Below are 26247 nucleotides of genomic sequence, written 5' to 3' on the forward strand. Positions count from 1 at the left end.
ATATGGCTAAGAGCTACACAGACTGAGAAGTTATACAAGTTTTGTGTTGCATTATTGGTCGGAGTAAGCACATTGTTGAAATCACAGGACTATCCAAGTCACTTTTTTTTTTAGGCTGGGCAATGAGGGTTAAGTGACTCGCCCAGGGTCGCACAGCTAGTAAGTGTCAAATATCTGAGGCCGGATTTGAACTCAGGTTCTCCTGAATCCAGGGCTGGTGCTTTATCCACTGCGCCACCTAGCTGCCCCCAAGTCACATTTTATGTGCTGTTGTCATCTGTTATATTTATTGCTAATATTTCCAACTTACTTTTTTTCTTTTCTCTTTATTATTTTTTGGTATCCCTTGCATATATCCTTTTAGGATCTGTTTGATTCATAACAGTAAATGTTCAGCCAACATCTCTTTTCTCCTTCCTTTTACTTCATTAGAATCAATGATGACTGAAATTCCTCATGATGTCTTTCTTCAATGCCTTTTTTTCTTCTTGAGTGACTTCTTGTAGTCTCTTGGGACATGATATTCTTCCTATCCTATATCTCAACTCTTGGAAATCTATTCTGACATCTAGGGTTTTTGTCAGAGTATGACTGATGTTGCCTTGTTTATCTGTCATATTCTAAGAGGGTATTTCCTGCCTTCCAAGATTTTTGTTATCATTTTTGATCAGAATAATGCCTAGGATAGCAGTGCTCATTTTTATGTCTTCCACCTTTGGAAAAGTGAAATAATCAGGAAGGCAAGTAAAAAATTCATTAGCTCTTGAATTTTAGCAGGAGAACTCCAACAGCTGTCAGAATGCTTGTGGTCCCTAAGTGCAACTGTATCCGGCCTTGGTGCCAGCTTTGTGATTTGCATGACAAATTCCTCCAGCTGGCCTTTTTATATTTTGTTTTTGTTCCATTAGCTATTAAAGACATGGTAGCATTTGAACTAGATGTTAAAATGATCTTTTGCTTGCTCTATTAAAGGGTTAATGTAAATTTTCAGTTTAATTGAAAGCTTATTGTTTGCATGGAAACTCATTTATATGTTCTGTTGTATCACTTTTCTGTATACTATAGACATGTGTTCTCACATTGAAATAAAAGGCTATTACCAGATACAGAGACCCATTAAGAACTGAGTAACATTTTCAAAAATATTTTATTTCTCTTTTCTCTTTTAATTATTCCTAAGAACTAAAAATTTTAAATTTCATTCCAGTTTTCAGACTATGGCATTGGTACCTAGGGACAATTTTGGGGAAGGTACAACTGAAGACACTTTGAAAATTAAATTACAAAATTATTAAACTTACAGGCAGCAAAATTAAGGGACTTTCACAGTTCAACATAATTTTCGCAAATACTGAAGCTTCTCTTAAATAGAACATTTTCTTGTGTATTTACATTGTTTCTCAATTTAGAATCAGTTTTTTAGGACTAAATTTCATACATAAAATGAGACATATTTGTAGATTGTTTTATTATGGAGTTGCAATCCTTTTATTCATTTATTTATCCATTCATTCAATTATTTATTTATCAGCGATTTATTTTATTTCATTCATAGGGGGGCAAAATACCCTAAATGACATTTTCTTTACACTTAAGGGAAGTACAAATAGTCATTAATAGTTTGCCATCTTGTGGCTAATGGTGGGAATGCTCTTGCTTTGCTGACCACTTTGTTTTGTTCTGTTATTACCTATAATTCTGTCATTTGAAATTTCTCAGGACAATCATCTTTTAGGATTCTTTTAAAAAGATCTTTCAGAAACTAATTGCAAAAATGTGTTTAATGTTCCCCAAATATGTAGTTAATTCCCAATAATTTAGGGAGAAGATATATAATAGTTGGCATTTGCTCAGTATGCTGGTAGTGGATTCTTAATTTTAAGTTTACGAAGCACTTAGGCTGCTTACCTCTGGCATAGAACAGGAATGCATGTTTTAAAAAAGATGTGTGTGTGTGAGAGAAGAGAGAGGTAGTAGGGCCAATTTTGAACATGGAATAAGGTCAGGTGTTGCTATTAATAAAATGACAGGGTGAACCTGAAGTTTTAGAGTGGCATTCAGTGTGTGTATGTTAGCAAAATGAATATCAGTACTGACCACCTACACCGCCACACTTAGTGGCAGGAGTAAGATCATGAATGGAGAATGTATATTTTATGTTGTGCTCACACTGCATATCCCCAACCCCTTCATCTTTACAGAGGACTGACTACTTCCAAAAAAATAACCAAATACATGAATTTGTCCTGTTTCTACAGATAGGACTGTGACCATTGTACAGTAGAAAGGGAGTTTTCTGGGAACCTTATTTTAGAAGTTGGTTAACTTAGGACGATGAGTAATAACCTAATCCTGGCAGTGATGCGAGAAGTTCCATGTGACTATCGTTTGCTTATCCACAGAACTTTAATGAGTATTCACACTGCTACTTCCTAAATTTGTAACTTTTTATATTTTGTGCTGTACTTTGAAGCCTAGTTGTAATTTGGACCCAGAGATTAATTATTACCATGAAAGAATGATGTTTGATAGAACAAAGATCGGTGTTTTATAATCTGTGAGGTCTTTACTTAGACAATATACAGGCTTGTTTTCCTTTGTGTCCTGGTTGGTAACTACCTTTATTTTGTTTGTGGCTTATTTCAGTGGAGAGTGGTTCAGAAGAAGTTTAGTAAGCATAGGGAGAAAAGTGAAATGAGGATGAGGTTCCCAAAGAACCGTAAACTATTTCATTCATAGAATTTTTGCTTAACATAAAAGAGTAAAGACAGTAACATAATACAGTGAAGACAATTGATATATGTCCTTTAATGTGTGGAAAACAAACAATAGGCAATGAAGAATTTTTCTTCAGGAGTAAATCATAGGATGGTAGAGCTGAAAGGGACCTTACAGATATCTAGTTCAGTTCCCTTATTCAACAAATGAAGAAACCAAAGTCCAAGGAGGTTAAATATATAGAGAAACATAGAGTTAGTCAACTTTCTGTTTTATTTGGGAGGAAGATTTTGGAGAAATTAAGAATAGAGTATACAGATCAGCTGGTATGTAGAATGAAGAGTTGTCAGTCCTCTAGTTCTATGTGTTTAGCTGATTGAGTTGTTGAATTGGAAAGAGAGAATTTTGCTTCTTCCCTGCACACTTTCTTTTCCATCTCCAACACATTTACCCAATTCCATTTCTGTGGCTCATACAGAAAGCTGAAAAACAAGTTGTAAGGTAGACCTCCATGTCTCCTTTGATAATAACTGACATTTATACAACATTTTAACATTTGTAAAGTAATTCACATAAGATTCCTTCATTTGATCCTTCTAAAACTTCTGTGAGGCAAGTACTGCAGATATTATTGTTTCCATTGTAGAGATGACAGAACGGAACTTAAGAGAAGTTCAGTGACCTGTTCATTGTCACACAACAAGTAAGTGTCAAGACATTATTTGAGCCAACTTACCCGAGCCTCAGTTTCATCTGTAAAATAAGTAAATTGGTCTGGAGGGCCTCTGGGGCCAACTGGTCCCTAGTTGTATGATCCTGTGACCCTTTTCAGTTGTATTTTATATTGTTCCTGTCACGTACTCCATGCAAACCTAACTGTGCTAATTCTTTCCTCAATGTCGTATTCCAGCCCCTTCCTCCATATTTGCACCAGGTGTCACCCAATAGTATAATGTATGCCTTCTCCACCTCCACCTCTTAGAATACCTACATGAGGTTTTTCCTCATCACCATGTTATGAACATGCTCTCCATCTTGATGTTACTTTATATGTACTTAGGTTTATTTGTTTAGCTGTTGTATCCTTCCAGTAGAATGTCAGGTTCTTTAAGACAGGAATTGTTTTTGTATACTCAGTGGCTAGTGTGGTGCTCAGCACAGTAGTAGACACTTAATAAATTCATGTGTTATGTTTTCCTATGTGGGGTTAAGGAAGAGAGATGGGAAAGTGAAAGGAGAAGTTGAGGTCTACCTCATAATTTGGTCTGTGTCTTAATCCACCAGGTATTAAAGAAAGCGGGAAGGGAGGGTGGAGAAGGATAAAGTAGAGCGGGTAGTGACTTTGCCCTACAACACCTAAGTAGCTCAGTCAGCTCTGTGGTAATGAAGATGTTTTGTTAAACTGTGGGAATTTAGTCATTGTAGAGCCTCAAGAGTTGGAAAGGTGCCTCTACTCCAGTATATGCCTGACCAGGAATCCCTTCTACAGGAATCCACAACACATAGTTATCTAGGTTCCTCTCGAAGACCTCCAGTGACAAGGAATGTTTCACCTTGTGAGATAACATACTACACTATTTTGTGTTGTAGTGTCATTGGACAAAGATCCCCCATTTAGAGTACCAGCAAGTGTCTTGGGCACAAAATCTGAAGTCAGGGTAGACCAGATTCTTGCCTCTGATCCATACAAGCAAGTCACTCAATTTCTCAGTGCCCCATTTTCCTCACCTATAAAGTGAGTTGATTGCCTCTAAGGTCCCTGCCAACTCTAAATCTATAGGCAAGTCACTTAACCTCTGTTTTCCCTATTTTCCTCAGCTGTAAAGTGGTGGGGATAATAACTACTTCTTAGGGTTGTTGTGAGGAACAAATGAGATAATAACTTAAAGCACTTGGCACAATATGTGACACATAGTGGGAATCATATAGAAACACCAGCAGTGATTGTTATTAACATCAGCGTCATCATTGTCATCAGCAGCAGCCAAATGGGAGTAAATGAAAGGAAAGGGGTAGTGACTACAAAGGAACAGGCACAGTGGCACATTTGGGAGCAAGGTTTCACTTCATCTTGGCCCCAACTCATAAATTCTTTATTCCTAGTTATTGTTTTGAGTCAAATATGGGCATAATTCTAAAATAAGATCTCATTTTTTATCAGAAAAAGTATTTTATTATTTTCCACTTACGTGTAAAGATAGTTTTCAACATTTGTTTTCATAATATTTTTAGTTCCAAATTTTTTCTCCCTCCCCCCTCTCCTCCTCCTCCCCAAGACAGAACGCAATCCGATATAGGTTATACATGTATAATCACATTAAACATATTTCTGCATTAGTCATGATGTGAAAGAAGAATCAAACACAAGGGAAAAACCTCAATAAAGAAAAAAAAAACAAGCAAAAAGTAGAAACAGTATGGTTCAGTCTACATTCAGAATGCACAGTTCTTTTTTCTGAATGTGGAGAACATTTTCCATCATGAGTTCTTTGAAATTGTCTTGGATCATTGCACTGCTGAGAAGGTCCCTATCACAGTTGGTCATCACACAATGTTCTTGATACTATGCACAATGTTCTCTTGGTTCTGTTCATTTCACTCAGCATCAGTCCACTTATGTCTTTCCAGGTTTTTCTGAAATCTGCCTGCTCATCATTTCTTACAGGAGAATAGTATTCCATTCATTACATTCACATATCACAACTTGTTCAGCCATTCCCCTGATTTCTAATTCTTTGCCACCACAAAGAGAACTGCTATAAATATATTTGTACATGTGATTCCTTTTCTCTTTTTTTTCTGATATCTTTGGGATAAATACCTATTAGTGGTATTACTGGGTCAAAGTGTATGCACAGTCCCATAGCCCTTTGGGCATAGTTCCAAATTGCTTGCCAGAATGGTTGGATTAGCTCACAACTCCACCAACAATGCATTAGTGTTCCAATTTTTCCACAGCTTCTCTAACATTTATTATTTTCGTTTTTGGTCAAATTAACCAATCTGATAGATGTGAGGTGGTACCTCAGAGTTGTTTTAATTTGCATTTCTTTAATCAATAGTGATTTAGAGTATTTTTTCATATGGCAACAGATAGCTTTGATTTCAGAAAACTGCCTGTTCATATCCTTTGATCATTTCAATGAGATCTCTTTTAAAAAAATGACCTTTTATTTTCTTCCTGTGAGATTTAAAATTGAATACAAGAGCATTAAACTCCCTTATAACTTTTCCCTTATATTTCTCCCAGATCACTAAGTGAAAGAAGCCTCTGAGCTTTAGTTAGAGCTTTTATTGTTTGGGAATTACAAGGTGATGTTGATTAGAGAGATAGGAAAGTAGAAATACAAACAAATCGTCTTAGATCGAAGCTTAGTCTATATTCCATATAGAACTCACCAAAAACCCAAGGCCACCTCTGAGGTTGAGAACCACGTCAAACACATGCTGTTACGGAGAACCGGGCTGAGTCGAACCTGAGTCAGCATCTGTGTGTGCAGAACAAGCTAGCGGGCGAGGAGAGCAAAAAAAGACATCACTTCCGTTCTCTCCTTGCCTTTAAGCTCGCACCCTGGAAGTGGAGTGCTTAGCAGACGCACTGGCGATTCATCATGGTCTCCTCCCCGAAAGGGTGGTCCTTCAAAAAACTGGCGTCTTTCAGTTATCACTAACCGACTGTTTAAAAACTTTCACTTTTTTACCACATTTCCCCCCTTTGCTTCCTCAAGAAATAGAACGTTTACTTGATGGAACAGTAAAAAATAACAGAATATAATAATCTATGCTAACTAATAATATGTTAATAACAATATAGAAGAGGAAGAGAGGAAAGTTTTGTCCAGAGGGGCAGTTTTTTGTCCTCATGAACCAACGCTTTGACATTGGTCTCGCAAAGGGAGGGCCTCTGCAGAGAGTACATGTTACAGATGGCATATAATAACAGAAAGGAGATAGTAAAAACTAACAAAACAAAACAGTTCATATAAAGTCTCTGATTTCTCTTGTCTTCTTGAAGTGGTAAGATGTCATCAGGAGGAAACTGGATTCTGGACTCTGGTCTGGAAAGCTGGATTCTCTTCTTTAACTGTTTGAATTGCTGCATTTTTACTAAACCTTAGCATAGCATTGTCAATGATCAAATTAATAAATTCTATTACGTTCCCTCCTTTATATCCTTAGACTTCTAATAGAGGGTTGAGGTAGTTATGCAATCAATAACACTTTTTTACCACACTCCCAATTACATGTAAACACAAGTTTTAACATTTGGTTTTAAGTTTGGGGTTCCAAATTTTATCCCTCTCTTTCTACCCGACCCTGTCTCTGAGATGGTAAGCAATCTAATATAGGTTGTACATGTGCAATCATGTAAAACATATTTCCATATTAGTTGTTTTTTGGAAGAAAACTTGAACTAAAAAAAAAAGAAAGAATGAAAGTGAAAAATAGTATTCAGATACTGTCATTTCTTTTTTCTGGAGGCAGATAGTATTTTTCATCATGAGTCCTGCAGAATTGTCTTAGATCATTGTATTGCTGAGAATAGCTCAGTCATTCACAGTTCTGTATCATACAGTATTGCTGTTACTATGTACAGTGTTCTCCTGCTTCTTCTCACTTCACTCAGCATCAGTTTATGTAAATCTTTCCAGGTTTTTCTGAATTTATCCTGTTCATCATTTCTCATAACACAGTAATATTCCATTACAATCATCTACTACAAAATCATATACCACAACTTGTTTAGCAATTCCCTAATCAATGGGCACTCCTCTGACTTCCAATTCTTAGCCACCACAAAAAGAGCTGCTATAAATACCCTTATACAAATAGGTCCCCCCTTTAATATATTTTAAATAGTATTTTATTTTTTCCACTCTTATGTAAAGACAATTTTAATATTCATTTTTTATAAAGTGTAAATTCCAAATTTTCTTCCTTTCTTCTTCTACTTCCCTCCCAAGACAGTAAGCAGTTTGGTATATGTGTATATGTGCAGTCATGTAAAACCTATTTCCATATTAGCCATGTTGTAAAAGAAGAAACAGTTTGTGAAAAAAAATTATAGTTTGCAAAAGGAAAAAGAAAATGGAAAATAATAAAGTGAAATAAAAATAATACGCTTTGATCTGCTTTCAGATCCCATCAGTTCTTTCTCATGGATACTTGTTAACAAGCTTAGATTACTGGAAATATTAAGAATATTTAAAAATATCAGACCAGCTTACAAGTGATTCCCTTCTAATTATTTAAGTTATAAATTTGCTTTTTTTGAATGCACATGGAGTTGAATGACCTGTATTTTGAGATCCAGTTATTAAAAATAGTGTACTTTAAGAATTGAAAGGATCCTTAGAAATCAAGTCTAGTCCTCTCACTGGACAGAGTTAGGAAATTGAGTCCTGGGGAGTTTTATGAGATCATACTTATTTGTGGCAGAGTATGGACTGCAACTTAGATTTATTGATTCTCAGGCTCCTCTTCTTAACATTATACTGGAATTGTATTTGAAATGTGTTTACATGTATTAAAGATGAATTTTTTGTTTTGTTTTACTATTCTGAGTGTTGGCTGTTTAATAGTAATACCTTTTATTTTTATATATCTTAAAAGAATTTGCCCATCTACAGATATAGATGTGCTAATTATGTTTACCCTGAAACCTCTTAATGTTTTTTATTGAAGAGAAATAGGCCTGCAGTAGAGAAATTAGCAGTCAGTGTACATTCACTTAGAAACTGAACCAGAGAATCAGTGTTCTTTCTTTCTTTTTTTTTTTTAAGTGAGGCAATTGGGGTTAAGTGACTTGCCCAGGGTCACACAGCTAGTACATGTCAAGTGTCTGAGGCCAGATTTGAACTCAGGTCCTCCTGAATCCAGGGCCGGTGCTTTATCCACTACACCACCTAGCTGCCCCCCAGTGCTCTTTCTAAGTGGCTGTACTTTCACTTTTCATATTTGCAGTTTCTTAGTTTATGAATATGCCTGTATATATATATATATGTGTGTGTGTGTGTGTGTGTGTGTGTGTGTGTGTGTGTGTGTGTGTATGCGTATGCGTGTGTGTATATATATGTATGTATGTAGGTAGGTAGGTAGGTAGGTATGTATATATCGACCCACCTCTCAAACTGTTTTATCTCTAGGTCATTAGTAACAATGACATGTTGTGGGAATAAATAAATTTTTTTCCCTTGGCCTTCTTAATGCCATTTTCAGAAATATGCCTATGTAATCATAATCTCCTTTTGATATATGGAATAGTGTGGTACAGTTGAGTGATCACAGAATTTAGAGCTGAAGGGCTTGGATTCAAGTGCTATTCCAATAGTTACATATGTCATCTCATCTCTCTAGATTTCAGTTTCCTTATCTTGAAAGAGCTGGATTTGATGAATTCTGAGGCCCTGCCTGGTCATTTCTAAAATTATAATCCTGTAATTCCTGATGTGGGTTTTCTTTCTTCAACAGTGACTACCTTTTTCTCTTCCCCCCACCCCTAGACCTTTATTTTTTCCCCAATTACGTGTAAAGATAGTTTTCAGCATTCATTTTTCTAAGATTTTGAGTTCCAAATTTTTCTCCCACCTGATGCAAGTAAGCAGTCTGATATAGGTTAAACATTACAATCATGTTAAACATATTTCCACATTAGTCATGTTGTGAGAGAAGAACAAAAGGGAAAAAAACAAAAGAAAGAAGAAACACCATCACCAACAAAAAGCAACAAAAGTGAAAATAGTATGCTTCCATCTGGATTCAGAGTCCACAGTTCTTTTTCTGTATGTGGAGAGCATTTTCCAACATGAGTCTTTTGGCATTGTCTTGGATCTATCTATTGCTGAGAAGAAGAGTTGAGATACTGTGTACAATGTTCTCTTGGTTTCTGCTCACTTCACTCAGCATCAGTTCATGTAAGTCCAGGTTCTTCTGAAATCTATCTGCTTATCATTTCTTGCGGCACAGTAGTATTACATTACATTCATAGACCACAACTTGTTTAGCTATTCCCCAATTGATGGGCATCCCCTTAATTTCCAATTCTTTGCTAACGAACAAAGAGCAGGTACAAATATTTTTGTACATGTGGGTCTTTTCCCCCTTTGTATGATTTCTTTGAGAGATCATAAAATACCACATAGTAATGGTATTGCTGGGTCAAAGGGCATGCACAGTTTTATAGCCTTTTGGGGCATGGTTCCAAACTGCTCTCCAGAATGGCTGGATCAGTTCACAGCTCCACCAACAATGCATTAGTGTTCCAATTTTACCACATCTCCTCCAACATTTATCATTCTTTCTTATAAAATGAGACATGGAAGCATTACTATTATCCCTAAGAATTATTATTAGGAATTTTTGGAAGAATATGATTTAGTCGCATTGGAACAAATCATTGTCCTCTGGGGAGCAAACTGAATGGGAAAAACTCTCAGAAATGATGATTCTGAGTAAAACACATTTTCTCCTTCCTGAGAAAAAATAAAAAGACCATCCTATGGCTTAGGATGAGCTTGTTGCTAAATATAGTCTTTGCTTTGTTCTAAAAGACATCCTTTTGCCTGTTTTCAAGCTTAATTTTTATAGGTGAAAGTATTATCCTTTTCCATTCCTTTTATAACTCCCTAGTTTTCTGTTGGCTTTCAACACAATACAGTGGTTATCTTTGGTATATTTATTTAAAATATTTCTTCTAGAGAGTTGACCATAGTGTTGAAGCCATAAATAAATGTTTATTGACTATCTTTAAGTATAGTGGTTAAAAATTGTTTGGCTATTACCTAAAATGAGTTTTAGTGTAGTAGCCTTGGGTTAAAATTTTTTCTCCTACTATACTTTCTGCTTAGCCTTCAGACAGAAAGTCTGAATAGTCATGTTTTGGAAGTCAGAGATTCTACAGCCCTAACTACCTCAGGGCCTGTGTTTAGGCTATTGTCCCTCTTTAGAAAGCCGTTCTGCTCTTTTCTTTGCCTATCTAAGTCCTATCCATCTCTTAAGACTCAATTCAAAGCCTACTCTTGATTATGCTTTATAATCAGAAGTAATATTTCTGCTTAAGAATATGCCCTTGGGTTTGGAAAGGATTAACATGGTGGATAGGTGGGACTTCTTTCTGGCCAAGATGGCTGCCTGATTGGAGGCAGACCACCTAGCTACTACATTTCTTTAAATTCCTATTACTTTAAAAACCTGAAATTCATATCAGACCAAATAATGATTAAGAAATCTAAGAGACTTTTCTCACCCTAGAACTGTACAAAATTTCAGGCAGAATTTTACAGTTGGTAGGAAAAAGGGCTGCTAGCAAAGCCTATGGATGTTAGTCATAATCCTCCTAACATTTAATATTAATAATACTGTAGAATATAGACTACCATATATAACAATATTCATTTTTTTTGTTTTTGTTTTGTTTTTGTGGGGCAATGAGGGTTAAGTAAGTATCAAATGTCTGAGGTCAGATTTGAATTCAGGTCCTCCTGAATCCAGGGCTGGTGCTTTATCCACTGCGCCACCTAGCTGCCCCCACAATATTCTTTTAGTTTCCACTCTGAGAGCAAATTCATCTGTGATACTCAGCATTTGTAATTCAGACCACCTTACAGTAGGTAGCTGAATTGCTTCACTTGACTCTGAGGGTCTATTTGAGTAGAATATTCTTTTTTACTAGGTCCTATCTTTCACTTTCCATTTCTATCATCTGTTTCTTCTAAGCAGGATTTCTCTCTTTTCTCATTATAGAACAGAATACAGGTTCACAATATTCTGTAAATGTCAGCTATCATCATCATCATCCTGTCCTATTACTCACATGAAACAGGACATAAAGGTTCACTTACTCCCCTCCTTTCCTTTTTTGTTTAAAAACTTTGTTCCTGTGGGGAAAGATGGAGCTCACTCAAGTGAACCTTATGGGTCTTTTGCTGCACAAAGAACTGAAGTAAGAATCATTTGTTTTAGAGGAGCAGTTCTCAAACTGTGGTCTGGGGATTCATGGGGGTCTCTGACACCCTTTTAGGGGAGTCCTTGAGGTCAAAACTTTTCATAATAGTTTTTAAAATTTCAAATATGGTATAGATAGATAGATAAAGATCTGTAACCCACATAAACCAGAGCTTTTTTGGGGTGTGTGTCAGTAATTTTTAAGAGTATAAGAGGATCCTGAGATCAAAAAGTTTGAGAACTGCTGCTTTAATCAGACTTGGGGTCAGCTGGTCTCAGCATTTCATTACAGAATCTTGGGGGCAGGAATTCTGGAGTGAGGAAACTATTTTGGGGCTCTGAATAGTAATAATAATAATAATAACAACAACAATGACAAAATTATAGTGCTCACTATGTGCTGGCCACTGTGCTAAGTGCTTTACAATTATTATATGATTCGATCCTTACAACAACTCTTGGAGGTTAGGTATTTCCCTCGTTTTACAGATGAGGAAACTGAGACAAACAGATTAAGTGACTTGCCCAGGGCGACATAGATGGTTAAGTGTCCGAGGTCCAATTTGAACTCAGGTCTTCCTGTCTCTAAGGCCTGCTGCTCTATCCATTGTGCTACTAGCTGCTTTGAGAAGAAAGGGGAAGCGTGGGATTGGAGTTGTGTATGGACATTGAGAACTAGGAATTGTAATTGAGATTATGGAGTCTCAGGAAGCAGGGAATTTTTAGTGGTAGAATACAGTTGAAGAGGGATGAACTGTCTCAAGCTTCAACATTAAGAAGTAAAAATGAGTTCCTGCAGCTACTCTGGAGGAGGAAGCTATTCCCAGGTATTATTTCTCCATACCTAATGTGGGCATATAAAGTCAGGGCCTGCCTAGCAACAACCTAAATCCTGATAATATGAAGTTACGCAGGGTAGGTTCTAGTCTATTAAGGAAAATTGGACTGCTCCATAGGTATAATTATGTAAAACTGCCCTTTTATATCCTTCCCTGAAGGGGGTGTTGGGGGGGAGGGTTTATTTTGTTTAACTGCCTGCTTTTTTTAAGATGATTTGACTGATTGTGACTGCCATCTGTGTGCAATATGGCTGAAAAGAATGGTCTGTGACCAAAGAACTCTTGATACTGTCACGTGTGAAAATAGTTATTTAATTCCTGGATACAGCTGTTCTAGCAATGCTCCACTAATCCCAGTTGGGGAAAGGCCAGTCTAAATTAGTTAAAAGCGTTAGCATATATAATAATCTTAATAATCCAAGCTTTCCATATAGATTTTAAATTCTTTTATTTTCTTCTGTTTTTGTACTGCCCACAGTGTTTGAGGGTAGGAGCCACAGAGGTATTTATACTGATTATATATCATTGAATGAATAAAACTGAATTAAAATGATGACATTGTCTTATTTCCCAGTAATACAATAGTTAGAACTAAAATAAAATGAGAGCTTGTGGATAGAATTTAGAGTCAGGAACACCTGGGTTCACATTCTACCTTTGACACACTGGCTTTATGACCCTGTGTAAGTTTTTAAATTTCTCAGTGCTCATACAACTATTTAATGGTAGAAAGAGTTTTTTCTGGATCCAGCCATTCTGGAGAGAAATTTAGAACTATGCCCAAAGGGCTGTAAAACTGTGCATACCCTTTGATCCATGCCATTGTTTATATACCAAAGACATCCCCCAAAAGAGAAAAAGACCTATTTGTACAAAAATATTTACAGCAGCTCTTTTTGTGGTGGCTAAGAATTGGAAATCAAAGGAATGCCCATGAATTGGGGAATTGCTAACAAGCTGTGGCATATGATTGTGATGGAATATTATTGTCTATAAGAAATGACAAGCAGGATGATTTCAGAAGGGCCTGGAAAGACTTATATGAACTGATATATAGTGAAGGGAGCAGAACCAGGAGAACCTTGTGCACAGTGACAACTATATTGTTTGATGAAAAACTGTGAATGACTTAACTATTCTCAGCAATACAATGATCCAAGACAATTCCAAAGGACTTATGATGAAGCATACTATCCACCTCCAGAGAAAGAACTGATATTGATGGAACACAGACTGAAACATGCTATTTTTCACTTTCTTTCAGTTTTTTCTTTTGTTCAAGTTTTCTTATACAAAATGACTCAAATGGTAATGTTTTACATAATTGCACATGTATAACCTATATCTGATTGTTTACCGCCTTAGGGAGGGGGGAGAGGAGGGAAGGAAGGAGGGATAAAATTTGAAACTCAAAATTTTAAATAAAAATGTTTATTATTAAAAAAAGAAAGAGTTTTCTCACCCAGAGTTACACCAGATCTAATTCCCCTCAAGGAAAAAAAAACATTGTTTAGTTAGAATTTCTTAGGGGATGTGCTTTATTAAATTAATAACTTCTATTAGTTTCTCATTGCCTATAGGATAAAGTCCAAAGTTCTTAGTGTTATTCAAGGCCCTCTGGCCTGGATACACATAGCCAATATTCTCTTCTGCTGTTCCTCCATAGGAACTTTTCTTTCCAGATGTATTGGTACCCTCATTGTGCCCCAGATTCACCATTTTTTTTTTCTTCTCCAAGCTTATGTTCATGGTCATTTGCTTCTAGCCTACCTTCAGCTTCAACTTGTTCATGAATGTTTTCTTACTAGTCTATTCCCTGTTGATCTCCAAACTTTAGCACCTTTCAGTGTTATTCCTTTTCTACTGATTTGTCATATAACTGTTTCCTTAACCACCAGGTATTAGCCCCTGGAAGGTAGGATTGTGATTATTTCTTTTCCTTCTCTTAGTGTCCTGGGCTAATGATGCATGTGGCAGGTACTTCCCAGCCAGGGGCCAAGGGTAGAACTGTTGAAGGTGTAGGCCATTGTGGAAGGTCAAGGGAGTTCATGAACCCACCTTTGGAGACAGTAGTCAGCACTTTCACCCTACTTTGTCTTGCCTGCTAATTGGTACTATCTCTCATTTCTTCCTATGTAGCCAATTTCCGGCTTCCATCTAAGCCTGTTGTAATTTGTTTTCAATCACTCCTTAACTGGACTAGTGGACGAGTGGAAGCCTGTCTGTGACTTATGTACCATATGCTGGTGTAAAGGGGGGGGCAGTCATCCCCTCAATGAATTTTTTTTTCTTCTGCAAAATAGGAAGAACAGCATTTGTGTGACCTACTTCATAGAGTGGGTAGGAAAGCTTGTTGTAAACCTAAGGTGCTTTATAAATTCAAATTGTTATCATCATTCTTATTTCCTGGTACTGACTACCAAGCCTGAATACCTTTTCTGCTTCTGTCTTAGCTCCTGGGATGATGATACTCCTGGGAAACTCCAGTATTAGCCTAGTTTGGCCTTGTTTTGTAAATGCCATCCTTCAGGAGGGGATTGTCCTTCTTCTGTATGAGCATTTAGTGACTCTTCCTTGACACAAATGATACTTTTTAAGTGTTTGGAGGTTTTAAAGTGGTTTTCACAAGACCTGTATCTACAGAAATATTTCTAGCAGCTCTTTTTGTGGTGGCTAAGAATTGGAAATCAAAGAAATGCTCATCAATTGGGGAATGGCTAAACAAGTTGTGGTATATGATGGTGATGGAATATTATTGTGCTCTAAGAAATGACAAACAGGACGATTTCAGAAAGGCCAGGAAAGACTTGTATGAACTGATGTATAGTGAAGAGATGTGACGTTTAAAACCTAAATTGTGTGGTTGCCTTAAATTAGAAGCTTTAGCACCAGTCTTTGGGCATTAAACATTTATTAAAGCATACAGGTATTCATGTGGAGTTCAGAAAGTTAAGAAAAGGCCTATCTAGCTTAGAGTTCCAGCCTGGTCGGGTTCTTCCTCAAGTCCTTCGCCATGAGCCTGCTTCAATCACAAACTCCCCAGCAAGCTGATTGTGGAAGCTTTTTATAGGTCTGGAGTATAGGTGGTCCTTACACACTGCTTCAAGCTGGATTGGTTAGCGTCATCCAAATCCATTGGTTCACTGGACTTGAAGGTGGTTTCAAGTTGAGTGTGCTTACAATCTAGTTAACTTGAAGTAGGCTAATCAGCAGTCAGTCACTCTCACTTAATTCAATCAGTTTAGATTAATCTCCAGGTGGACCTTTGAGTATTTGCTAAATCCCATTATTTTATCACAGAGAGCAAAACCAAGAGAACATTGTGCACAGAGACAGCAATGTTGTTTGATGAAGAACTGTGAATGACTTAACTATTCTCAGCCGTACAATGAACCAAGACAATCCCAAAGGATTAATGATGAAGCATACTATCCACCTCCAAAGAAAGAACTGATATTGATGGAACAGATTGAAGCATGCTATTTTTCACTTTCATTTTTTCTTTTAATCAATTTTTCTTGTACAAAATGACTAATATGGAAATGTTTTACATAATTACACATGTATAACCTATATCTGATTGTTTACTGCCTCAGGGAGTGGGGAGTGAAGGGAAGGAGGAATAGAATTTGGAACTCCAAACTTTAAATAAAAATGTTTATTGTTATTTTTTAAAAAGTGTTTTCGCTTAAACATCTTTCGTATATTAATATATACAATATACCATAATAATTTGATCAATGATCCTTGCGAAGAGTCATTAATGATCCTTCAAGTAAGTCACTGGCCTAAATAACCACCAGCTTTTGATTTATTAAGTCCAGTTAAAGAAATTTTAAAGAGCCTAAACGTTTACAACTATATCTCATAGGCTTGCAGGTTCTCTATGTAAATAGGACTTTGCTTTAGCTCTGTTCTTATGTCAGTTGTTGATATGCTTAAACAAATTTTAAAAATTTCTTAATGAAACATATAGTAAGAACTAATTTATGTGTGAATGTTTTGTAAGTGAATTTTCCAGTTAATTGAAGCTTGCCCTGAAACTTTTAAGTACCAGACCTCTTTCAAAACTTTTTTAAAAGCAATTTTAGATTAAAATCTCTATTAAATATGCCATATACTCTAAGCTTTCTTTCTTTCTTTCTTTTTTTTAGTGAGGCAATTGGGGTTAAGTGACTTGCCCAGGTTCACACATCTAGTAAGTGTTAAGTGTCTGAGGTCAGATTTGAACTCAGGTACTCCTGACTCCAGGGCCGGTGCTCTATCCACTGCGCCCCCTAGCTGCCCCTCTAAGCTTTCTTAAACAGAAAATACTGAACATATTTTAAACATTTTTCTTGACTCAAGGCCATTATTTGGGAATGTAAATCAGGTCATGTATAGTTAATTTCTTGGATGAATTGTTGTCTTATTGGATTTTATTTAACATTTTTAAATCAATGTTTATTAATGATATTAGTTTATAGTTCTGAACTTCTTTCTTTTCTGGTTTTGATATTAGAGCTATATTTGTCTCATAAAATAAGTTTGGCACAATTCTTTCTTAATGTTTGAGGATAATTTATGTAGAATTGGTGCTGTTATTTAAAAGTTTGATAGAATTCTCCTTTAAATCCACCAGGATCATGAGAGACCCCTTTCTTTCTATAGAACCCCCATATTTTACAACTAATTCTATTTCCTTTTTTTTGTTTGTTTGTATTTTTTGGGTTTTTTTTGCGAGCCAATGGGGTTTAAGTGACTTGCCCAGGGTCACACAGCTAGTAAGTGTCAAGTGTCTGAGGTCAGATTTGAACTCAGGTACTCCTGCATCCAAGACCAAAGCTTTATCCACTGTGCCACCTAGTTGCCCCCTATTTCCTTTTCTGACACTGAATTATGTAAAATCTATTTTTGGTGTTCTTTTTTTAGTGAGGCAATTGGGGTTAAGTGACTTGCCCAAGGTCACACAGCTAGTAAGTGTTAAGTATCTGAGGCCGGATTTGAACTCAGGTACTCCTGACTCCAGGGCCGGTGCTCTATCCACTGCGCCACCTAGCTGCCCCTGGTGTTCTTTTAGTCTGGATATTTTTTTTTTGTGCCCCCCTTGTGTTTTTTGTTTTGTTGATATATAATTGTGTAGAGTAGGTTCTGATAAGTCTTGTGTAGATAAGGTTCTGATTTCTCTAGCTTTTAAAAAAAATGTATCTTATTTATAATTTTGTTGATTTAATTTTCTTTGCTCTTCAATTTGATTGTCTAAAGTTTACTTCACTCTTTTTATTGATATATTTTTCTTTTATTTAGTTGCATAATCCCCCCGCTTCTCTGCCTAGTTAAGTGGTAATTAAAATTATCGGATTCTCTACAACTCCTTTTGTTAGGTTTTTCCTTTTTCTCCTCCTTTTTTCAAAGAAGGATTTCTCTTAATTTTTTTTCTTCATGGATTCTTTTCCCTTTTTTGTCTCTTCTAGACATTTTTCTTTGATTCAGACTCTGTATACTTATTTATTTGTTCTTTGTGTTACATATGCAGTTAAAGCACCAAGTTTGAGTTCCTTCTGCTAACCAGTTTTCCATATTACTTCCTTTGTAGGTCTCATTCCCTTTTTTCTGTCGTGCTCTTTTTCTATTTTCTTTTTCTATTTTTATGGGTTTTTTTCTATCACTCTTAGAAGTATCAATTACTCATTTTTTCCTATTTGTCATATAACAATCTCTTTTCTGGGTTTTTGTCTGTGTGAGATTTAAAATTGGATATTAGATCATAAATCTCCCCTACTTAACCCTTCCCTTAATTTATCTCCCAGACTAGTAAATGGAAGAAGCTTCTGGTTTTCTAGATAGAGCCTTTATTGTATATAAGGTGTTGTTGATTAGAAGGATAGGAAAATAGAAATACAGTACAAATCGTCTTAAATCTAGGCTTAGTCTATATTCCTTATAAAAACTCACCAAACCGATTTAGGCCACCTTTGGAGTGAGTCAGACCGTCTGTGCCGCGCCGCCAGGAGTCCCGCCAAGCCAGCAAAACGGCTACTCCCCTTCTCTCCACCCCGGAAGTAAAAAAAAAAACCCGGCAGGCAGTCTGACATGTGCAGCAGGCGGACTGTACCCGGCAGGCAGTCTGACATGCGCAGCAGGCGGACTGTTCATCTCCTCCCCAAAAGGGTGGTCCTTGAAAAACTGGCGTCTTTCAGTTATCCTAACCGACTGTTAAAAACTTTCATATTTTACCACATTTTTTTACTGTTCCATCAAGGAAACATTTTGTTTCTTGAGGAACAACAGGGGGGACTGTAATGATTGGAATGACGGCACCTGCTGGATACTTACTGTAGAAGAGTTCTGCCCATGAAGCGAAGGTCTTTGAGGGCAAGACCAGGAGTCTTTTCTTTGGGAGGAAGTGACGCGGACTAGTGGGAGGAGGAAGGAAGAGACTGGCGCTGACTCTGGGGCTCTTTCCTGAGGACGCTGGCGGAGAAGGGAGCTAGAAATGTGCTCTCCCTTTAATAGATAGGAATCTAGGCCTTTCTCTCTCTCTTTACCAAATTCTTATTCTCCTTAATAAATGCTTAAAAGTCTAACTCTTGCTAAAGCTTATAATTTTTTGGCGACCACTCATTAGATATTTTAGACAGTTTAGCTAGAATTTTAGCCCTTAACATCTGCCTATGCAAGTTGTCTTCAGGAGCTCTTTTCCCTTCTCTTCCTTCTCTTTTCCTAATGCTGGGTGTTATTATTACCTGTGGAGCATCTTATAGGAAGTAGTTTCCTCTGAAATCTCCATCTCCCATTACATAATAGATCTCTCTTCCCATAGAAGTTCTTTTCAGTTGGGGCTCCCTTTCCACATTGAATCAAATTTACTCCTTTTCTTTTTCCCCATTCTTCATTCCCTCCCTTTGCCACCTAATTCAATGGATTTTTTTCCCCTAGGTTTTTCTTTTAATAGTCTTTAAAGATGGGATAATTTATTTAATTATTTTCATTTCCTTGGTGGTTGTATTTATTTAGCTTCCTTGTGTTTCTTTTGTTTCTAAGCCAAATAGTTTTCTTTATTTTTTTGTTCGTTTTGCAAGAATATTTCAATTTCTTCTGCTTTATTGAATTATCATTTTTTCAGCAATGATTAGACTCTGGTTTGCACAGTAAGTAATTTTGGTTTGCCTCTTAAGTTCTTTTACTTTTTGGAATATCTTATTCCATTACCTCCTGGAGGTAATGGGTTCAAAATATTCTTTTTGTTTTTTCCTTCAAAAATGTTTTCCTTTGTATATATTTCATTTATATTTATATATACATATATATTTCCTTTATATTTAGATTATATTCCTTTATATTTATATTTCTTTTATATTCAAATGATTTTTTTCTTTTAGTTACCTACAGAATTTATTGCTTGTTAGTTATCTTGTTAAAACATAACTACCATGTATCCTAGAGTTTGAAGTATAGGGTTTCTCCCTCCTTCCTTTCCTCATTCCCCCTCCCTCCCTCCCTCTTCCTTTCCTCTCTTCCTCTGATTTGTGGATTCTTTTGACTGGCTGTGTATATGTGTGTGTGTGTGTGTCTTCCTGTATTCAGAAGTTCTGGACAGTTTTCTTTTATTGTTTCTTGCATTATGGTGTTCATGTTTTTTGACTTGCATTTTTCTGGGAAACTCATGGTCTTTAAGTTGTCTCCTTCACCTCTTCTAGGTCATTGTGTTTTTCTTGTATAGGCCATGTGTTCTTTTAAATTATTATTTTTTGCTTCTTCCAGATTGTCCTTCATTCACTTCAGTATATTAGTATTCCCAGTAAATTGGTTTCCTCCCACCCCCCCCCTCCCTTTTTGGCCTCTTTGGCAAGACATGCTACTTTGAATTTTAATTTTTCTATTCTGCTAGTTATTTCTGTGATGCAGGTTATAAATCCTGGCATTTGTTCCTCTTTAACTTTTTCTCTCAAGATTTTGATTTTTCTTTTGAGTGATTCAAGAATATCTTGTTGCAAGAATATTTTTTTTGGGAATCCACAAGGTTCTTTATTTCATTAGGTGTTTGTTCAATTTCCTGTGCTTTACAGTATTTCTTTAGAGAGGTTTGTAACCTCATATGTTTTAGTATTCATATTTCTTCCCGATTTTAGTACTTTGCTGTTGACTTGTTTGTGCTTAGGTTTTTACTAAATTTTCTTTTTCTTGAGATATTTTTGTTGGTATTTGGCTTTTCTCCTTAGATTCTCTTGTAGCTTACTTTCTGACTCCTTCCCTTTTGATGGAGGTTTATCACTGGAGTTCATCTTCAAAACTTTAAAACTGTCTTGTCTCCTCCAGAGTTGGGGAATCTACTTTTCACAAGTCTCAGTTCCTGCCTCAAGGAACTTCTGGAGGGATAGAATTTGCTGCATTTTGATTCCAGTTTTCTTTTGTACTCAACTGGCTCCCTGCCCCCAGTTCCTGCTAATCATTAGTTTTCTGACTGGGCAGAATCTGTATCTGCTGCTTTTGTTATGATTAGAGGGTGGTAGGGTCTATGCTCCCATCAGAATTTTTGTAGCTTTGGACTTTCCTAAATTAGCAGCTTCCTCAAGCAAAAGGAAAGCAAAGTTCTTCCCTCTGATCCCTTTCCCCTCCCCTCTTCTCTTTCCTGAATGGCTTAGTAGAGTCGAGGTGTGCTACTTGTTTCAGCAGGACCCTGAGCAAAGGGTAGGGCCTGGGATGTTCTGGCAGTGACTACAGAGGAGGAGTCCCTGAATGTATTCTGTTGGTTATGGATGCTGGTGAGGGAGGGTTGCTGAGTAAGTGTGTATAAAGGACTGGCATTGTCCACTGGTAATAGGTAAGTCTATTAGCTAGTTGGCTTTTTTTTTTTTTTGAGAATTAATGGAGACTGGAGAAAATGTCTAGTCATATATTTTGTTGGTCACCTTTTTTCATTACTACTTCAGGAAACTTGTGATTTTATAATGTGTATTTTCCCTTTGGTAATGAAGATTGCAACCTGTCTATGTCTTCTCATCCTGTCCTTGCTTATTCACATCCTCCCATAGAGCATCTGCACAGAGAATGTATTCAATAAATCAGTGACCTTCCTCTGGTTCTGTAACATTCATGGTATCTTAGATTTAGATCTGAAAGGAACCTTAGAGGACATCTAATTCAGTCCTTTTGTTTTAATTAGCAAACCGAGTTACAGAAAGGTTAAGGGACTTTACTTAGAACACACAAATAGTTAGGAAAAAAGTCAGGATTTGAACTTCATTCATGTCATTCCAAATTCAATGCATTTTCCACTGTTTCATATGACTTCCCCTTCTAGGGATGCCACAGCAACACGTAGACAACATAAAAAGTCCCTTAAAAATTTTAAAATAACATGCCCAAATCTAATATAGAGAATTATAGGACATTTTGCTGATATCTTGGTTAATTATTTTTTTCTGGATGGTTGTGGTTGTCAGGTCTGTGAATTCTGAATAAGTGAAGTATTTCACTGTTGTGCTCTTAGTAGAAAGAGTAAATTTTTTTTCATTTAGTATTGAGCAGTAAAATGATATCCCTTTGTTATTTCAGAAAAGCCAGTGTCCCCCAAATCAGGAGCATTAAAGAGCCCTCCTAAAGGATTTGATACATCTGCAATTAACAAAAGTTATTACAATGTGGTGAGTAACCATTAAATATTTTTAATATATTCAAAATTAAAATTTGAAAATGTACTTGTATTTAGGGTAGATCATATTGTTTACAAAACATCTTTATGTCTTAAAATTATTTGCCTTCCATATTCCCTAAAGTACTTTGACTTATAATTGAAACTTATCATGGACGAATTGTGACTTATGTTGGTAGAAGAAATTCACCCCCACAATATCACAGCTCCTTTGTGTATTTATGCCTATTTGAACTGAGATTGAACTGAATTTGAACTGAGATTTATATTAAATGATCAGTAACTTTGTACATTGATATTGGTAGTCTCTCTAAAGAAATTACAAGTAGGTAAATGGAGAGTAAGAGGAGATGGTAAAATTGGTTTCGTTTTGTGCTAAAAATTATGAAGAATTGCTTTGTGGTGTTCGTGATCAATTTAAGCAAAAATATCACAATGAAGATAATTACACACCAGTATCTTTTGCAAATGATGTAGTAGTAGAAAAATTCTATAAAGAACTCGACAACATTCTCTCAATCAAATCAAAGCATACCTTGATGCCAAGTGACTTCATTGTGAAAGTGATCTTATGGAATGATACCAAAAAATACCTTGATGAATAAGATTTGAGATTACTAAATAAAAGAAGTCATAGAAATATATAGACTATTCAGTGGTACAGAAAAAAAGAGTTTGGAGGCACTGAACATGGTTACCACTCAACAGCATTAAAAAACTCAAAATTTTCAGCCAGGAAAGGACATGTTACTGAGTGTTCATATCTTTATATATTTTATATAGTTTTCATATATATATATTTTATATTTATATGTATTATTTTAGATATCTTGTACATTATTTATATATATTAAATAACATATATTAATATATCATATATTATTATATATTACACATATTTATATATAGTTTTATATTTCTGCTGGGTAATACAGGGGTATAGAACTGATCCCCTGTTGTTTTACCCGAAGCTCACTTTCTTCACCCAAGGTCTCACTGACAGATTTGGGGGTTTCCTTGCTGTTGGCCATGCTGTTGCAAATAATTGAGTTGTAGGACTAACCCTGGTGAGGGAAAGTACACATCTACCATTCCTGAGCCCTGCCGGTGTGTTCTCCATTTAACAAATCAGCCAAGATGAAACATCTTTTTTTTTTTTTTTTTGGTGAGGCAATTGGGGTTAAGTGACTTGCCCAGGGTCACATAGCTAGTAAGTGTTAAGTGTCTGAGGCCACATTTGAACTCAGGTCCTCCTGACTCCAGGGCTGGTGCTCTATCCACTTTGCCACCTAACTGCCCCACCATTAACTCTTTTTTGTTTTGTTTTGTTTTGTTTTGTTTTTTTAGTGAGGCAATTGGGGTTAAGTGACTTGCCCAGGGTCACACAGCTAATAAGTGTTAAGTGTCTGAGGCTGGATTTGAACTCAGGTACTCCTGACTCCAGGGCCGGTGCTCTATCCACTGCGCCACCTAGCTGCGCCCCCCCCCCCCAATTAACTCTATAATCAGAAATGTTTGCTAAACAGAATGCAAAGCAAAAATAATTGTCGCATAACATTCCACTCATAAACCTGGGATATAGTCTCATAACAATATATAAAATGAACCTGGGGCAGCTTGGGCACACCCTTACATAGCTAGAGGTAGGAGGCGCCTGAGTAAGGAGTATGTGCCCCAGGCCACTCCCTATTTTGGATAGTGAACTTTTATGTGATCTGTCTCTTTCAGAATCAATCTGTTGATAATTCATTGGTGGACAGGGCTGCTTCCGATGCCTGCTCTTAAACCTTTCCTCTTTGGGGCTTCTCCACTATCTTACTGTGTGGGGCTATTCCACTGTTGGTCGCTAAAGCAACATCGGAGGCCTGGAATCTCCAGAGTTTTTCTAGCCGGGCTCCCTAGGCCAAGGTTTGAGAGTTTCCACCTCTCGTACTGTGGGTGGCAGTGCAGGAAAAGTGGAGGCCAGAGCCTGTGCTCTTCGAGTCCGTTTGTCTTAGCTGTTGATGGAAGCTCCTTTCGATTCTTACAAAGGAGTGCAAGCTCTGAGTGATGTCTCCCAGACCTGATCAGTGGCCTCTATTGGTACCAGCCCTGAGGTCTGCTCTGCCTCTCTTAGGGCAGGGGTCAGGTTTTTATCAACCCTACCCCTCTAAAGCAGAGACTCCTTGCTCTCCTTTACTCCAGATCTTTAAACAGCTACCACGTCTTGCAATTTCTGCACCTACAACATCTTTCGTAAGTGTACCTTTCCCTCTACTCACACATCTACTACCTTAGTTTAGACTCTCCTCATCAGTTCTCATCTACATTATTGCAAGTCACCTAATTGGTCTCCTTCCCTCAAATATCTCCCTATCCCATTCCATTCTATACTTTGCAGCTAAAGTAATTTACTTTAAATGATGATGTGACTTTATAACCTCCCCCCCCCCCATTCAGCCAATTCCAATTGCATCTTATTGTTTCTAGGAAATCAGGTACACTCTGTTTAGCTTTTAAAGCCCTACACATCCTGGCCCCAACGTAGCTTTCCAGTATTATTGCCTCCTTCCATAATCTGTGACCTGGTTAAACTAAACTTGTCTCTCCTTCTCATGTACAACAGTCCATTGTCGTTCTTCATGCTTTTGTACTGACCATACATATAACTCATACCATGCTTGCACTTCCTCCTTACTTCTACCTAATAGAGTCCTTTTTACCTTTAAGATGCAGATAAAGCACCATCTTCTGAGTGAGGGAAAGTACACATCTACCATTCCTGATCTCCTCAAAGCCTTCCTTCCTAAACTCCTTTTTATTTAATTTTTATGTGTCTTCATTTATTAGTTTTATATTTGTGTTCTGTGAGTGCCTCTGTGTGTGTGTGTGTGCACGTGCACACGCATATGTATATGTGTGTGTTAGGCACACCTATCCTTTTATCTCCCTCATTTGACCCAGTGCCTAGTCACCTAAGTACTTAATCAGTACTTTGTTAGGATTGGTGGGATGGAGTGAAATGAATGGCCTTGCTAGTCAGGTTATCCAAGTTACAGAATCTTGAACAGATAGTAGATTGAAGACAAGGGAGATAATGATAATATATATATGTACATATAAAATAAATATACACAGAATAAAAACAAGGTAGTTAGAAAAAGGAGAGTCTAGGATTTGGGATCAGGAAAGACTGTGTAGATGGTAGTGCTTGAGCTATGTTTTCACTTATTTCTTATTCTTCCCATTGTTCTCTGAATTTTTCAGTCATCATTTCTTTCTTTCTTTTTTTTTTTTTTAGTGAGGCAATTGGGGTTAAGTGACTTGCCCAGGGTCACACAGTTAGTAAGTGTTAAGTGTCTGAGGCTGGATTTGAACTCAGGTACTCCTGACTCCAGGGCTAGTGCTCCATCCACTGCGCTACCTAGCTGCCCCCAGTCATCATTTCTTATGGAATTCCTGTACTACACAGCATTCATGCAACATAGTTTATTGAGCCATGTCCCAATCATGGGAATCTCTTTGGTTTCAAGTTCTTTGCAGCTTGAAAATTCTTCCTACATAAAGTGGTGCTACAAATACTTTGGTGCATGTGGGATGTTTCTGGAGGGTGCTGGATAATTACATGCCTAGCATTGGAAAATTTGTGTTAAAGGTTAAAAGGCTAAACCTTAGTACAGTTAGAACATGATTTATTACAAAAAACTCCTAAGAAATATAATTATCTTGGTAGTTCCCTGACTAGCTCTTCAGGAATTCCTGGAAAGCTTCAGGATAGGAAGAGCTCTGAATTTGGAGTCTGAAACTCTTTATTCCTCTTCTGCTTCTGCTGTTCACTTGGGTACTTTTGTGACCTTTGGTCAAAGCACCCAATCTGTCTGGACTCAGTTTCCTCAGCCTTTAGACCTTAGTTTCCACCAAGGTTTTTAGACTACATGATATTTAAGATAGCCCCCCCTTTTTTTTTTTTTTTTAGTGAGGCAATTGGGGTTAAGTGACTTGCTAGTAAGTGTTAAGTGTCTGAGGCCGGATTTGAACTCGGGTACTCCTGACTCCAGGGCTGGTGCTCTTTCCACTGTGCCACCTAGCTGCCCCAAGATAGCTCCCTTTTTAATCTCCTTTGATGGATCTTAT

General features: G+C 36.9%; 1 protein-coding gene across 6 annotated transcripts in view; it reads left to right on the forward strand.

The window, feature by feature from the left end:
* Window positions 1–26247, forward strand: part of ARHGEF7 (Rho guanine nucleotide exchange factor 7) — a 318711-nt gene that overhangs the window by 149944 nt on the left and 142520 nt on the right. For all 6 annotated transcript variants that reach the window (XM_043991289.1, XM_043991291.1, XM_043991290.1 and 3 more), the window contains exon 6: window positions 22038–22126. In XM_043991289.1, the coding sequence (XP_043847224.1) occupies window positions 22038–22126 (89 nt within the window). The remainder of the gene's footprint in view (window positions 1–22037; window positions 22127–26247) is intronic.

Source organism: Dromiciops gliroides, chromosome 3 (genome assembly GCF_019393635.1).
Source record: "Dromiciops gliroides isolate mDroGli1 chromosome 3, mDroGli1.pri, whole genome shotgun sequence".
NCBI classification, from domain to species: Eukaryota; Metazoa; Chordata; class Mammalia; order Microbiotheria; family Microbiotheriidae; genus Dromiciops; species Dromiciops gliroides.